General features: G+C 38.8%; 1 protein-coding gene across 4 annotated transcripts; it reads right to left on the minus strand.

Moving 5' to 3' along the window:
- Positions 1-1,147: 1,147 nt before the first annotated feature.
- LOC133806598 (protein GAMETE CELL DEFECTIVE 1, mitochondrial) lies at positions 1,148-12,080 on the minus strand. 4 transcript variants are annotated; one of them, XM_062244694.1, is made up of 6 exons: positions 11,751-12,080; positions 10,489-10,659; positions 10,306-10,340; positions 9,069-9,861; positions 2,081-2,270; positions 1,148-1,596 (listed from the first exon to the last, which is right to left on the minus strand). In XM_062244694.1, exons 4-6 carry the CDS (start codon positions 9,803-9,805, stop codon positions 1,378-1,380), a joined length of 1,146 nt encoding a protein of 381 aa, XP_062100678.1. In that variant the 5' UTR covers positions 9,806-9,861; positions 10,306-10,340; positions 10,489-10,659; positions 11,751-12,080; the 3' UTR covers positions 1,148-1,377. The 4 variants fall into 4 exon arrangements, with proteins under 4 accessions (XP_062100678.1, XP_062100686.1, XP_062100674.1 ...); XM_062244702.1 differs by having other exon boundaries at positions 10,306-10,375; XM_062244690.1 differs by lacking the exon at positions 10,306-10,340 and having other exon boundaries at positions 11,751-12,079.
- Positions 12,081-16,782: the final 4,702 nt, after the last annotated feature.

A 16,782-nucleotide genomic window follows, 5' to 3' on the forward strand; every position in this document is an offset into this window, starting at 1 on the left:
AAAATCGACACCCTTCCCCGCCCAAACTGCTCTATATAGAGCATCATTATCATTCTCCCCAAAAAATAACTGCATGAAGACTTTGAGAAATGAAACCCAATCAACAGAAAAGAACTCACCGTAGTCGGGTGGTTGTTCCCCCGGTTGTCGAATGGTCGGCATTGTATTGCAATAGTGTCGTCGTCGTCTCCTCCGGTTGTCGTCGTCTCTTCGATCGTGGGGGGAAAGATGATTTTTCTGGGTATGGAGTTTTGAGTTTTTTTTGTTTTAGATTTTGGGTATCTGTTTTAGACAATCGATTTTTCTAGTTATATTAATTAATCATGGTTAGTTTTTTTTTTCAAATTAGAAACCTGAATAATAAATAGAGTTTTGTTTTTAAATTTTAATAATTTAACCCAATCGGGTCGTGACACGTGTATCAAATATACCCCTAACGGCCCAGGGACCAACGTCTGCTCTAAAATCGTAACGGTAGGCATTATTGCCGCCAAAATTTTTACATAAGCATTTAAGTGCAATAAAATGAACTACATATGCATTATTGCCGCAAATATCCCTTTATAAAATACAAAATTTGAATTGTCATTTAATAAAACAAAAGATATGAACTATAACAAAATAATATTTACCCATTTTCAAATGGATCAAATTATAACTACCGTTTGCTTATAGTATAATTTTAATTAGAAACTATATTTATACTCCAAAACCTTTTTTTCTTTTATGTTTGAAAGAAATTCTACTCCAAAAACTTTTATACGTACACTTATAGTGGCAATCTTAATTTATAATAAGCTAATTGGTGAAAATAGTGAACTATTTTTGTATTTTGGTTAGCTTTGATAATTTTTTACAAAATAATCATCCTAAAATTTCGACCACGCATATGAAGTGTCGAAGACAATTAGACAAAAAATTATCAAAACTAAACCAGAGTGCAAAATGACTTCAAAAAATTATTTATTTTGTCAAAAGACTATAATATTGATCTTATGTAACTTCTCAAATTTTGACGACTCTTTTACAATTTTATACTAATTAAACAAATGTTTATAATTGGTCTTTGATAAATTTGAACAGTAGATTGTCAAAATTATTTCCCACAACCAAAGATTTTCACCAAAATTAATTGCATGAAAAGAAATACAAGAATATTTCAATCCATTTTACTTTTCCAGTATAAAACATCGGTATTAGCTCTTCCTACAACACAACCATACTCCTTAAAATAGAGAAAGGCGCTCATAATACAGCACAAAGTACTACACTTCTAATCATAGAAACTAAGAGCAAAATTTATGAAACAAAATAAAAATGCACAGGGTGAGTATTCTTGATCCCAAAATTTATTCAAACCATGGGCTACTTAAGTCATCAAGGAAGGATTTTGCGTCTTCGTCTTGGGGTTTCTCGCTTTACGTACATTTTCTCCATTTCATTTAGAGGCCGACTCGAACCATCTGCTATGCTAACAAACTTCCACCCGCCACCACCTCCACGCTTACCACGTGGTCCCATTTTCTCCACTGTGAAATTCCAGCCATTTGAAGGGCGACGACGGCTGTACTTGTGTCGGAAGACCTCCCCTGCCATCTGAGTACACAACAACATCAAACAATGGAACCACCAAGAAACACAAAGATGATATCCATTCAGAGAAATTATTTTAAGCACATGGGAATGCCAGAATAGATGCTACACAAATCTGATTCATACCACACCATTCACCATTCTTTAAATGTAGAATGCAGCTAGGCCAGTACTAAATCTCTAAAAACTTGTATAATTAAATTACAAATATCTAATCCCTCAAAATAGTTCATGTTCTCTGATCAGCTATCCACAAACCCAAAGTTCTGACCAGTAAGGCATTTACTTATGGGCATCAAATGAATGAATGTTTTATATCAGAGGTTCGTACATAAATCCCACATTACCTAAACATACTCCTTAACTTGTCTGCTATAGGTGCTCTCTTCAGATAAGAGAGTTTAAAAGAAAAATGCAGCATTACTATATTTATATGTTCAAATTTGACGTTACTTGTTTTCTCAAGGAACACTGAGGAGGAACTTACTTTCTTTTTGTTAAAATTCATTTTCTGGACAAATTCTTCATAAAGCATTTCATCTTCTTTTTGAGAGATTTCATAGTGGACTTCATCTAGATCTCTGGTAGTACCATCCCAACCCTCAGGCATAACTTTAAAGTCAGGTTTGTATGGAAGTGATGCCACATGAAATTCCCGGTCATGTGAGTTAAAGAATCTGCAAGATTAAAACAAAAAAGTTGAGTACAATTTGAAGAAAAATAGTTTGTGTACCCAATGGGTAGCTCAATTGGTCAAACGTGCTATTTACTCCCACGAGGTCTAAGGTTCAAATCCCTTGTGAGTATCTACATGGAAATTTATATAGTTTCCTCAAACACTAGAAAGGTTAAGCGAGAGCCTAGTTTAAACCTGTTGTGAATGTGATGAAAATGATCATAACTTATGCAGTAACCAACTTTAGGCATTAAAAAAATCTAAACCTCAGATAAATGATAAGGGGGGAAAGTAGAGAAAGGATAAGCAAGATTCTAAAAGACTATTTACTAACTCAAAAGTTTAAACGGTAGGAAAAAAATGCCTTTCTGAATCTAGATTCTAGAGTTCTAACATAACTCGAGAGTTGTCATATAAAGTAATTTTTTAAAAGATAGATTACTGAAGCCCTTCAGTAATAACTCATTTTTTCTATCATTGAAAGTAGAAAATATAGTTGCAACAAACAGAATTTCATAAACCAAGATTAAATAAAGCAAAGTAGAATGTTTTAAATAATAAGGAGATTATATTACATCAGTACAACTAAATAAAACTAAAAAATTATTGTTGTCAATAAAAGGAAGAAAGATTTAATTAATAGAGTTTTGCAGATACAATAAGCGAAATAAGGGAAGATATATAAGAAGATAGGATAATAAAGCCTCAGTATTAACCCAAGGTGGTAACTTATAAGTATTGTATCACTTCAGGAAAAAATATGATAAACCTCCCAAACAGTATGTGTATAATAGGCGGTCACGAGCATAATTAGAGTAGGGTTGGTTTTATTTTTATTGATTCCCTTCTTGTATCTAGTTGGCATTTTTTTAATAGGCTGAGTTGTATTGTAATTAGAGGATCCTAGTTGGATTTCTATTATTTTGTCCAGTACCTATATAAAGGGGAGGGGATTCATTTGTAAGGGGGCCTGGGAAATAGACAGATTTGGTCTAAGGAGAGAACAACCCTCTCGAATAGGTTGTAATTTGGAGAGCTAGCTGTGTTCTTTGCTACTGAGATCAATAAAGTGTTTTCTTTGAGGGATTTCAATAATTGTGTTTGATTTCTGAGATAGAAAGTTTCTAACCTAAGAAAATTCTATCAAATTGGTGCGGTGAGATGCGGACATGGGGCCTAAGAAAGCAGCGGAGAAGCATGATCCTACTATTGGAATCGAGGAGGAATTTGAAGCTCTGAAGACAGAAGTCTCTGAGATCAAAGGTTCCATTCAGAATTCGATACAGGAGATGGCAGATAAGATTCATCAGCAGCTGCAAGAAACCCTTCAGCAACAGTTCAAGGCTCTCCTGGCAGTTCAAAAAAAGTCAAGAACTCTCCAAGAAACAGGGGGAGAGGTGAATGGCACTGCTCGCAGCCAGGAAAAAGGAAAAAGTAAGGGGTCGAAGACACCATTTGACCCCCAGAGTGAGGGACGATCAGATTTTCAACGAAGGTCTGCTGGGACGTCACCAACAGAAGGTTTCCAAGGGGATCGAAATTTCGAAAGAGGTTCCTTTGACAGGGGTCAACACAAGACATGTTTCCACCATGAAAATCCTCTTACGAAACTGAAGATGCCGACCTTTGATGGTGAAAATCCAGACGGATGGATAATGCAAGCAGAGAGATTTTTTACTTGCCATGGCTATGAAGAGGACGAGAAGATTGAGGCTGCTTTCATATCATTTTCTGGCGATGCTCCACTGTGGTACCAATACGAGAGTAACAAGAGACCTATTCATAGTTGGGAAGAGATGAAGAGATTGATGCTTCACCATTTCAGAGAGACGCACGAGGGATCGCTGTATGACTAGTTTTTGACTGTCAAACAAGAGGGGACAGTTTCAGATTACAAGAAAAGATTTATTAAGCTCTTGGCACCTTTGAAGACAATAGACTTGGCTGTGCAACTAAGTACATTTTTGAATGGTCTATTTCCATCATTAAGAGCAGAATTGAGAGTTCACAAACCCCGGAATGTAGATGAAGCCATGGATATTGTTCAAGATATAGAGGACAAGAACAGAGCCAAGACAACGTTACCCACCCTCCAACCGCACAGTACTAATTGAGTCATCGACAAGGGTAGAGAGGGCACCAACTAGGACGTACTTGACAAATTCCACTACTGAGGTTCGAAAGCTCACTAACTCAGAAATCCAATACAAACGCCAAAAGGGGCTGTGTTTTCGCTGCGACGACAAATGGTCTCCGGGCCACCACTGCAAGAAAAGAGAGTTACAAGTCATCATGGGCCCTGAGGAGATTACCGACAACATTTCAGAACCAGAATCCAAGGACGACAGTGAAGACAGTGGAATTGGACTCAACAGAGCTGCAGAAAAATGTGGAAGTTTCTTTTCAATCCATGGCTGGGCTATCAAGCTATTCAACCATGAAACTCAAGGGACATCTTGGCTCGAATGCAGTAGTAATACTTATAGACTCAGGGACTACTCACAACTTTGTCTCTAAGGCGCTAGTAGCTAAAATGCAAATCCCGGTCACGAAGACAAACGAATACAGAGTCACGATGGGGAATGGCGACTCGCTGAAATGAGAAGGAGTTTGCAAGAACTTGAATGTCCACTTCCAAGGCATGGATGTTTGGGACCCATCTCTGGACCGATCATTGGTGTCTCTAAAGACCATGGTTAAAAACCTTCAAGCAGAGAAACAAGGTTTTATTTTGGAGCTAAATAATGTCCACAGGGAGGACACCCTTTCGAACCCTACGGTATTAGAATTTTTGACACACATTCTCGATTAAAACACTGCCGTATTTGACATGCCTGAAGGCCTCCCCCCAACCCGATCACATGAACATGCAATTACACTTCAGCTGGGCTCGGCCCCAATCAGTGTTTGACCATACAGTTACACCCATTCACAAAAAGTCGAGATAGAGAAATTAATCTCGGAAATGATGGCTGCTGGAATAATACAGCCAAGCACCAACCCTTTTTCAAGTCCAGTTCTCCTTGTCAAGAAGAAGGATGGCTCATGGAGGTTTTGCGTTGACTATCGCGCATTAAATAGAGTGACCATACCAAATAAGTATCCCATCCCAGTAATAGATGAATTACTAAATGAACTTAATGGTGCACTAATTTTTTCTAAATTGGATCTGAAATCAGGGTACCACCAGATACGAGTGCGAAAAGAAGATGTGCACAAAGCAGCATTTCGAACGCATGATGGCCACTATGAATCCCTTGTCATGCCTTTCGGAATAACCAATGCTCCCGCCACCTTCCAGTCACTCATGAATGATGTGTTTCGACCCTATTTGCGCCACTTGGTCCTAGTATTTTTTGATAACATACTTGTGTAAAGTAAAACACAAGAGCTACATCAACAGCATCTGGCACAAGTTTTGGCTCTTCTCCGCAAGCACCAACTCTTTGCTAATCGGAAAAAATGCGCCTTTGGACAAACAAAAGTAGAGTATCTCGGCCACATTACTTCTCAACAAGAGGTAGCAGCTGATCCTGAAAAAATTAGAGCAATGCTTGAATGGCCACTACCTAAGACCATCAAAGCTCTCCGCGGATTCTTAGGTCTTACCGGATATTACAGAAAATTCGTCGCCAACTATGCTCGCATCGCTCAACCCTTGACCGATCAGCTCAAAAAAGACCAATTCTCATGGGGTGAAGCGGTTGAGACAGCGTTCCGTAATCTCAAAGAAGTGATGACTCAGGTTCTGGTCCTAGCATTACCTGACTTTTCTCAGCCCTTTGTAATCGAAAATGATGCTTCTGGCCACGGTTTGGGGGCTGTTCTGTTGCAAAATCAGAGGCCAATCGCCTATTATAGTCAAGTTTTGGGTGTGCAAGCTCGAAGGAAATCTATCTATGAAAAGAAGTTAACGGCAATAGTATATGCAATAGCTAAATGGCATTCTTACCTACTAGGTCGACAATTTGTAGTGAGGACCGATCAACAAAGCTTGAAATTTTTGTTAGGACAAGAAGTTATTGGCTCGGAGTATCAAAAGTGGGTCTCTAAGCTTATGGGGCTGAACTTCGTGGTAGAATATAAATTGAATGCCCACGACAAAGTTGTGGATGCTTTATCACGTCAAGTGGCCACGCTTGACACCATGGTCACTGCAGAATGGAACCTTTGGCCAGAACTAGCAAGGGAAATTGCAGCTGATCCAATGTTACAACAGTTGCTCCATGAGGTAAAAACAAGCAGCAAGGTACATCACGGGTTTCAAGTCCACAATGACCTTCATTATAAGAACCGCTTGGTTATCCCAAAGAAATCCACACTAATCCCTCGAATATTGGACGAATTTCATAATACACCATTTAGTGGACATTTAGGCGAACTCAAGACTTACAAACGAGTGGCAGTCGAGCTCTTTTGGGAGGGACTTCGAGAGGATGTGCACCGATTTATACAACACTGCACTATTTGTCAACAAAACAAGCTTTCACCACTTCTCCCGCTGGCCTATAGCAGGCCCTCGCCCTTCCGGCACAAGTTTGGGATGAGGTCACTATGGATTTTATCGAAGGACTCCCTAAGTCGGAAGGTTGGGACACTATCCTAGTGGTTATTGACCGCCTTTCGAAGTATGCCCATTTTATCAAACTAAAGCATCCATTTTCTGCTCCTACAGTAGCTGATTTATTTATGAAAGAGATAGTTAGACTACATGGTCTTCCCCAATCAATAATCTCAAATAGGGACAGAATTTTCTTAAGCCAATTTTGGAGTCATCTATTCAAACTACAAGGTACTACATTAAAGAAAAGCACCGCCTACCATCCTCAAACTGATGGGCAATCCGAAGTGTTAAATCGTTGCCTAGAGACGTATCTACGCTGCTTTACGTACCAGCAACCAAAGCAGTGGTCAAAATGGGTAGCATGGGCCGAGTATTCTTACAACACCTCCTACCATACCTCACTCAAGACCACTCCATTTAGAGCTCTTTATGGTAGGGACCCTCCTACCCTTATCCCATACAAGAAAGGGACTGCCATAGTGTCATCCGTGGATGAACTATTGGAATCTAGAGACACCATTTTAGATGATCTATGTATGCATCTTCTCCGAGCCCAACACCGAATGAAGTTACAAGCAGATACGAAGAGAAGACCGCTGGAATTTTCTATTGGCGACATGGTTCATCTCAAATTAAGACCATATCGCCAACAATCCCTTGCCAAACGTCCCAATGAAAACCTCTCAGGCTGATACTATGGACCTTTCCCCATCATCCAACGAATTGGTGCGGTAGCATACAAACTCCAACTTCCTGCCTACGCATGCATCCACCCTGTTTTTCATATTTCTCAGCTTCGACAAGCAATTGGCAACGATCCAGCGACTCCAACCCTTCCACCACAACTCACAGCAAACCTTGAACTTCAAGTGGAGCCCAAGGCAGTCTTGAATATCCAGTTTGCTACTGTCGATGCCGTCTACCCTTCGGAAATCTTAATAAAATGGAAAGCATTACCAGAATTCGAAGCTACATGGGAGCCTTTCCACACCATCAAGGAGCAATTTCCTTCCTTTCACCTTGCGGACAAGGTTAAATTTTTTGGGGGTATTGATAAACCTCCCATACAGTATGTGTATAATAGGCGGTCACGAGCATAATTAGAGTAGGGTTGGTTTTATTTTTATTGATTCCCTTCTTGTATCTAGTTAGCATTTTTTTAATAGGCTGAGTAGTATTGTAATTAGAGGATCCTAGTTAGATTTCTATTATTCTATCCAGTACCTATATAAAGGGGAGGAGATTCATTTGTAAAGGGGCCTGGGAAATAGACAGATTTGGTCTAAGGAGAGAACAACCCTCTCGAATAGGTTGTAATTTGGAGAGCCTAGCCTCTCAGATGCTAGTTGTGTTCTTTGCTACTGAGATCAATAAAGTGTTTTAATTGAGGGATTTCAATAATTGTGTTTGATTTCTGAGATAGAAAGTTTCTAACCTATGAAAATTCTATCAAAATAGTATTCCAAACCATAGGGATTTTGGTTACACGTTAGAATCCATAAATGTCAGCAATTGGAGCTTAGCCTATTAAATTTTCCAAGGCATATTACTGTGATATTGGTCTTATGCTGAATTTGTAAAACCTTGAAGGGACTTGATATTTGGGAGCATACATTTTGTACTAACAGCAGAAAGGAAAAACATAGAATGTATGAACATTGATAATATCTTCAGATCTACAACAAAAGAGTAAATTGAGCATATGTACAGAAAAATTTGTGTAAAGAACAGAGTTTGGATCATTCAGTCAACTATACAATTCAAAAGACTCTATACTTCTTAAATAATGACACTACTGGTACCATATGTTGAATGATCTTATAAAATAAGAAAAAATAACCTATAAATAAATAAATAATAATATATATATAGAAAAAAGAGTGCAAAACTAAGTGTTCTAGTCTGGATATACTAGCATTTTGGGGTCTTTGCTATTTATGTTAGGGAGGTTTCCATCAAAAGCATGGTAATAACAAAATTTTAATACATATTCCCAGTTCTTGGTACACATGCAGACAAATCAAACCACCAATATACTTTAAATCAGCCGCATCTAAGGGAGTGTGCATGTACTAAAGATATAACTCTCATGAAACTGCAATATGCATTAAACCGTTATTATGAAAAAGTGAATATCATGTAACCTATCTTATGCATGCATTACTAATAAAATTTTCTACCAACACAATTCAACAAGAAGATAAAGAGATAAACAATGATCAAAATGTTCCTTACTCAGGAAAGGCATCAAGCAAGAGCTCAACAGAATCATCCAAAGGACGACCAAGCTTTTTTTCCTCCTCCTCTTCAAGCTCCTTGAGCCAAAGAATGGCATGAACTCTCTGCCTCATAATCCTATAATCCTTAGCCAATTTCTCCACTGTGTTAACTGCAGGATTTTCCTTGTGCAGTCTATACATCTCAGCCTTCTCCGAGTCCTTGAGATAAGATCCTCTTGCACCAGGTTCTCGAACTTGCTTCAATAAGACAGTCGTCTCCTGCATCCTATTTCCCCATCCATCTAAAACGGCCTTACTTCTCTTGTTCTCCGCTTCCCATTCTTTTAAGTTATCATCAACATTTTGAATCTCAGCGATCACTGTAGAGTGAGACTTATCACCATCACTAGATCGATGACCTGCAACCTCCCCATCAAAATGATCCTTGGTAATTCCAGTCGACCAAGAAGACACTGAATCCCAACCCAAATTCCCAAAAGTGGAATCACCAAATGTTCCAGCTACAGTCTTTCCCCACTCACCTTCGCCATCATTTTCACCATCACCTCGAGACGTTGATGAAAAGAGATGAGAGGTGGCATATTTATAAACTCTACTGCCATTCCTCAAGTGAATTACAGCACCATTTTGAAGCGCATCTTTTGTATTCTCATTCAACACTCTCAATCTCGAAGTGTTTGCGATAAGTGAAATGGAGGACAGACGGGTTATAACACGCTGCACATTCTGCATTGCTGTAGTATTCACTCCTAGAATTTACTCTACCACTCCAAAAATGCCAAAATATCCTGAAATCATAAACAACCCTCCTTAGCATCCACGAGACAATATAAGGTATTAGTTAAACCAACAAAGATGAGCATAGAAGCTGCAAACAAACACCCAAATGCATAACGAGAGGGAACACTGAACTTCACTATGGGCTAGGCTCATAACTTTGACAGGAAAAGAGTAAATTCATTTTCACAAGTTCTTACTTAAAAATAGCAAAAAAAGAAAAACAAATAACACAGAGAACAATACTTGCTTTACTCTCAAATCCCAACTAATAGAAATGCAATTTCATTCTCCTCCATTTTCCAAAAACCAATCTCAGTTATTGTATTAAGAAACATATAATCAACGAAAAACAGTCTTCCAAACCTCAATCACACCTAGAAAGAGCAGCCGAATGAAAAAAAAAATTATAGAGGGGCAATATGTATCTCTAATTCAAAAATTCGTATACTTACATTGTGGACCGTCCATTAGTTCGATGTTTCTTCGCCTTAAAGTTTCATTGTTAATAATCAGATTTAGGAACTAAAAATAAACTTAAACGATATCAAAATCAACATTCAGCCAAAAAAGAGAAAGAATACATTACATTACATAAAATAGGACCAAGACATAAGAAAGAGAAAATGGCAGCGGACCTGGGGGCAGCCGGCGGCAGCAGAGACAGCTTTGAAGAGTGATTGAGAGAGAGAGAGAGAGATGGTGAATCACAGAAATTTTGGGATTAAACGCAGACGAGACCTATGGCGGCTATTGCGTTCCCGGATAGGGGTTTTAGGATTTGTTAACAAAATTTGGTCCTTGAGTAACTGCAAATAACAAATCTGACCAACTTAACAAAAGAGGTATAAAAGGAAATTCAAACTCAATCCAACTTGGTTAAAAAAATACATAATCAACTAAGAATAAAAATTAATCTACAACAAGAACTCTTCAAGTCTAGAATACTTCAACTCTCTAAGAATTAATCATCCTGCCAACAATTGAAAAAAATTCAAGTTCACAACATCAATCTGAAGTACTAAATATAACACGAAAAGCAAGCCACAACCATATCATTGTCCTCTTAAGCTTCATTGTAAGTTTCAGCAAACATATATCCCTAATTCTTTTCTCTTTTGTCCAAGAATCGCAGTACATATCAAGTGAACAAAACATTACGAGACAAGAACAACATTAATAGATGACAATGCACAACAGGTGCACAAGCTTAGCGCAATTATTGTTTAATATTTAACGAAAAAAAAAAAGAGCAACCAAAATATTCAAACCTAGAAAAGATCACAACTGCTCTATTGCTCATAATTGACATTAAAGATATTGTGAAAATATATATAATAATAAAGATTGAGTCCGGTAATAACATTTTCTGTACTTTTTTGTTCCCTCAATATATAACATAAGTACATCATAGTAGAGCTAGCTCTCTCCTTTTGGTTTCATACCAGAAAATACTTGAGGTTATAATAAATGAAATCAACTTATAGTCTATAATATACAGGTTTAGTCAAAGCTATTAAATAAAGCTTTGAGGGAGATTAAGTAAAAAAAAACAAAAACAGGTTCAAAATAAATAATAAAACACAAATCAGTAAACATCATACAGTACTAAATTAAATCCATAAACATTATAAGTGAAGCTTTGAGTCAGTATTTTAAGTCGAGGAATTAAATCACCAGGTTAGAAAGAAAAAAAATGGTTAGATATTACATTCCCAAATCAGTAAACATTATACAATATACAGTTCTAATAATATTCCTAAATCCAAAATGAAGATGGGAGTGTATACAAAAACTCTAAATGGTAAAGAACATATCCATTCACAGCATTATACAAAAACTCTTCATACCGTATAGACTACAGTAAAGAAACTTCTTTTTACTATAAATAGTAAAATACCTCTAGGTTGTGCGTGACGGGAGACCGCTTGAGCGAAGAACGACACCGCTGCTGAACGCACCTGAGATTGAGAAAATGTCAAGTTGTGTGCCTGTTCATCAGGGCAGGTCACTTGAGAGTGGACCCTTGCCGTGACCGACGACTGTGAGAGATGGAGTCAGAGGGAGGGGAGGCCACATGAGAGTGGACCCTAGCCGTGACAGACGACCGTGAGAGATGGAGTCAGAGGAGGCAGGCGGCTGCTGGGTTTGTGAGAGATAGAGATAATGTGAGACGATGATAGTTTCTTTTAGGGTTTGTTCTTGTGAAACCGTGTAAAGCTTAAATTTTTATGACAAAATGTTTTTTTTTTTCTATAGTACTTGTTGAATTTTGCCGCTTCCGTGAAAATTGCAGTTAAATATACTTAAAAATTATTTTTTATTAATTACTTAATTTTAAATTAGAAAAAATTAATAAAAAATTATTTTTAAATTTATTAAATTATATAAAATCCAATAAATAAAAAATCAATAAACATAAATTTTTTTAATCCAAATATAATTTTAAAAAAATCAATATTCCAAAACTAAACTAAAATATTTAAATTGAATTAAATGAAAAACTCAATTAAATCTATATTTCACATGTAGATAAGTAAACACATTTAGAAAACAATCAAGTAAAAAATTAAAAAATTTACTTTTGTTTAGTTCAGAGTATAATTTAGTTTTCAAATATTAGGTTTAGTTTTTTTTAAATTATATTTGGATTAAAAATTATTTATATTTAGTGATTTTTTATTTGTTGGATTTTATATAATTTAATAAATTTAAAAATAAGTTTTTATTAATTTTTTATTTTTAAAATGATTTTTATTAATTTTTTTAATTTAAAATCAATTAATTAATAAAAAATTAATATTTTTAAGCGCCACAACAACAAACTGTTACTATTTTAGATGGAAGAGGTAAAAGTCTACAAATGTTATATTTCAAGGGGTATTTTTGCCTAGCAAAAAAATTTAGGGAGCAAAAGTATACAAATGCTATAATTCAGAGAAAAAAATATTTTTTCCTAAATGTAATATTTTTATATGGGGCCCTAGTTTTTTTATCATATTAATATATTACAATGTACTACACAACATGATATGATGAGACCCATATATTTACATTAAAAATTCTCAAGTCAAACATAGCCTACCATTAGAGATATTTTAGTTGACTGCAAAAGTGCTGAAGGTTTGTGATCTTGATCTCCAATGCTTGACAATACATACTTAGCATGTCTCTAGAGAGGAGAGTCGAACAGCTCACAATGAGTGTAACACCCTACTGTCTTAGTGCCGTTACTAAGTGAGTTTAAAAGTACAATTATCTCGCTAATCGAGGTTTTAAGTCAAAAGTGTAATTAAATCATAATCCGAGTTATAAACTTGAAAATAAACCTTTCATTGGAAATTATAAGACATATAATGTTTGAGATCCCAAAATCATTGTTTAGAAATATTTACAATTCAAAATTTAGTTAGAGTCAACTAAACGACAAATTCAGGTTTTGTACAAACATCTCCCAAAAACACCCCTGCCCAAGGCAGCCAAGCAGACCGGACATGTACGCGCCGCTCGTCCCGCTCGTCCCGCTCGCCATACTCAAGGTTGATCGACTCTCCCTTTGCCTTTACCTGCACCATAGAGCACCCATGAGCCGAAGCCCAGCAAGAAAACCCTCACAAGCAGATGATAAACGCATATCAAACATTTAATATAAAATCAAGCCAACACCAGGTCATACAAGTACGGCCATGTCGTCCCAGGCGCTTTACCAGGCCCTGGGTTCGCGGTCTAAACCGTGACGATATCCCAGGTATCCATTAGGGTCTCACCCTAGCAACTCGCACTCTGTGTGCTAAACGCTGCACCCGGACCCTTGCCGTTCCCGGCCTTCGCCGTTCCCGGCCTTCGCCGTTCCCGGCCATCGCCGTTCCCAGCCTTCGCCGTTCCCGGCCATCACTGTTCCATCATTAGCATATACTCATAATATACTAAACAGATATTAGAACACACATAAATTCAGTCAAAGGGTCATGCCCCACAACACAATCATATAGGGCCGAGCCCTGCAACACAAGCTCTATGGAACAGTAGTTTCCTTACCTGTGTCTCGAGCTTTCTAAGCACCAATGTCCCGAGCACAGCTCCCTAGTCCGAGCCTCGCTGAAAACCTAGTCACAACGCATTAACAATTCCATCCATCAAGTTCTAATCCATTAAGTAGCTTCGAGCCATAATTCTAATCTCCGGACCTTGAATTATATCAACCCAGGTGATAAAATCCATCCCGAGCCTTAGCAATTAGGTTCCCAAGTCAAAACCCACAAGTCACCCTGCACCTTGGGCTAGGGCCGCGACCCAACCCCTCAAGGGTCGCGGTTAGCCTCAAAACAGAGGCTAGCACCTCCCTAGAAACACACACGGGCCGCGGCATGCTTGGCCAAGCGCCGCGGCACGCCTCGAGCTCCATGGCCTCCCCAGGCCTCGAGTGCACACGGGCCGCGGCATGCCCCTCCTAGGGTCGCGGCCCTCACCTCCAAACCTAGAAAAACCATTTTTTTTCCTTGCATTTCCTTCAAGCCAACACCTAAACCCAAAATTCATACTTATGCAACCTAAGCATACCAACAAACTCAAGAACCAATTCCTACACCCATCAAGCAATCAAAACCAATCCTAGAATCCAAACCATGCATGTCTAATTCCTAACACCCAATATCAACAGAATTCAGGTGCAAATCAACATAACTAACATATTAAGAAACTTACCTTTGCTTAATTAGGTTCTGAGCTAATCCTCTAGGTTCCAAGCTTTAATCTCCCCAAAATCTCAGCTCCACTTCTTAGTCTTTAGCTTGATTCACCAAGAGTTTTCCCCAAGCTTCAAATGGAGAGAAAGTCTTCCAAAGAGAGGTGAAGGAAGAGATAGAGTCGGTTTATAGAAGTCTGGGAGTTTCCTATTTTTTTATTTATTTATTTAACTTAAGTCTATGTGGTTACCTCAAGGCTCGGGGTACCAAAACGTCCCCGAGGGCAAAATGGTAAATTTCTCCAATATTCCCTCCTAGGCATTCTAACCTCAAATATATCTCAAAATATTTATTTCCAAAACCTGGAAACCCCATAAGATATCTCATACCCGGTATACCCCTCGACTCACCCTGAGTCAGATTCTCAACCCCATTGTGACTTTCTGACTAACGGCTCCCTAGAACTGTCTCGGATTGTGCTACACAGATATATCACAAACGTATCACATTTATGCCCTCAATGGGCTAAAATCGCAAACATGCCCCTAATATCCAAACGGGGCCCACATGCATATTTAATTCGACTAAACATGCATCTCTATCACATATTCGCATAAATTCATATATTATAACAATAATTCACTTATTGCCCTCCAGGCACACTAATCAAGGCCCCAAGCCTTATTAGCAAATTTTGGGTCGTTACAACTATCCCCTCCTTACAGAAATTTCGTCCTCGAAATTACCTGAATAACTCGGGATACTGCTCTCGCATCTCAGATTCCAATTCCTATATCGCCTCCTCAACCTTGCTGTTCCTCCACAGCACTTTCACCAAGGCGATGGTCTTGCTTCGCAAGACTTTATCCTTCCGGTCGAGAATCTGAACTGGTTTCTCCTCATAGGATAAATCTTGATCCAGCTCCAAATTTTCATAACTCAGAACGTGCATCGAATCTGATACATACTTTCAGAGCATGGACACATGGAACACGTTATGGACCCCTGATAAGGCTAGAGGCATTGCCAATCTGTAAGCTACCTCTCCAACCCATTCCAGAATCTCAAAAGGACCAACAAACCTAGGGCTTAACTTGCCCCGAACACCAAACTGTCTCACTCCCTTCAAGGGCGAAACCCTAAGAAACACATGGTCACCAACCTGGAACTCCACACTCATGCGTTTCAGATCTGTATAACTCTTCTGGCGACTCTGGGAGGCGAGCATTCGGGCTCTAATTTTCTCAACTACCTCATTGGTCCTCTGGACCATCTCAGGACCTAAATACCTCCTCTCACCTGTCTCATCCCAATGGATAGGTGATCTGCACTTTCTCCCATAAAGCATCTCATACGAAGCCACTCTGATAGTCGCCTGATAGTTGTTGTTATACGAGAACTCAATCAAAGGAAGATACTTACTCCAAGATTCCCCAAAATCTAGCACAGAGGCTCGTAGCATGTCTTCTAGTATCTGAATCGTCCTCTCAGTCTGTCCATCTGTCTAAGGATGATAAGCGGTACTAAACCGTAACTGTGTGCCCATAGCCTTCTACAGACTTTCCTAGAACTTGGAGGTGAAGGTGGGGTCCCTGTCGGATACTATCGACCTTGGTGCCCCATGCAGTCGAACAATCTCCTTCACATATAGCTCAGCATACTGCTCCACAGTATAAGTCGTCCTGACTGGTAAAAAGTGGGCGGACTTGGTATACCTATCCACAATCACCCACACTGAATCATGATGTCCTACGATCTTTGGCAACCCAACCACGAAGTCCATGGCGACATCTTCCCATTTCCACTCTGGAATCCCTAGAGGCTGCAGCAACCCTGCTGGCCTCTGATGTTCAGCTTTGACTTGCTGACAAGTTAAGCACTTGGCCACATAATCCACCACATCCCTCTTCATGCCTGACCACCAGTACAAAGCTCTCAGGTCTTGGTACATCTTTGTCGTACCCGGATGTAAGGAATAGGGAGTGGTATGCAGTTCATCCAAAATCTCTCACCGGATATCTGCATCCATCGGAACAAAGATCCGACCCTTGTACTTCAGTTACCCTATCTCCGAAATAAAAAAGTCCTTAGCTGCTCCGACCAAAACGTTCTCCCTATAACCCCTCAACTGGGAATCATTCCCCTGTGCCTCATTGATCATCTCAAGGAGCGTAGACTAAAGAGTGATGTTGGCTAACCGACCAACCACCAGCTCTATACCCGCTCTAGTCATCTCCTCTGCTAGCT

The sequence above is a fragment of the Humulus lupulus genome, chromosome 1, assembly GCF_963169125.1.
Source record: "Humulus lupulus chromosome 1, drHumLupu1.1, whole genome shotgun sequence".
NCBI classification, from domain to species: Eukaryota; Viridiplantae; Streptophyta; class Magnoliopsida; order Rosales; family Cannabaceae; genus Humulus; species Humulus lupulus.

Bases quoted from the DNA above. Each gene is read 5' to 3' on its own strand.
- LOC133806598 (XM_062244708.1), bottom strand. From the start codon at position 9,805: ATGCAGAATGTGCAGCGTGTTATAACCCGTCTGTCCTCCATTTCACTT. The intron at 2,271-9,068 runs GTAAGGAACATT...TTAATCTTGCAG, and splicing joins TTGCTTGATGCCTTTCCTGA to ATTCTTTAACTCACATGACC. The intron at 1,597-2,080 runs GTAAGTTCCTCC...TTGTGTACTCAG, and splicing joins TGAATTTTAACAAAAAGAAA to ATGGCAGGGGAGGTCTTCCG.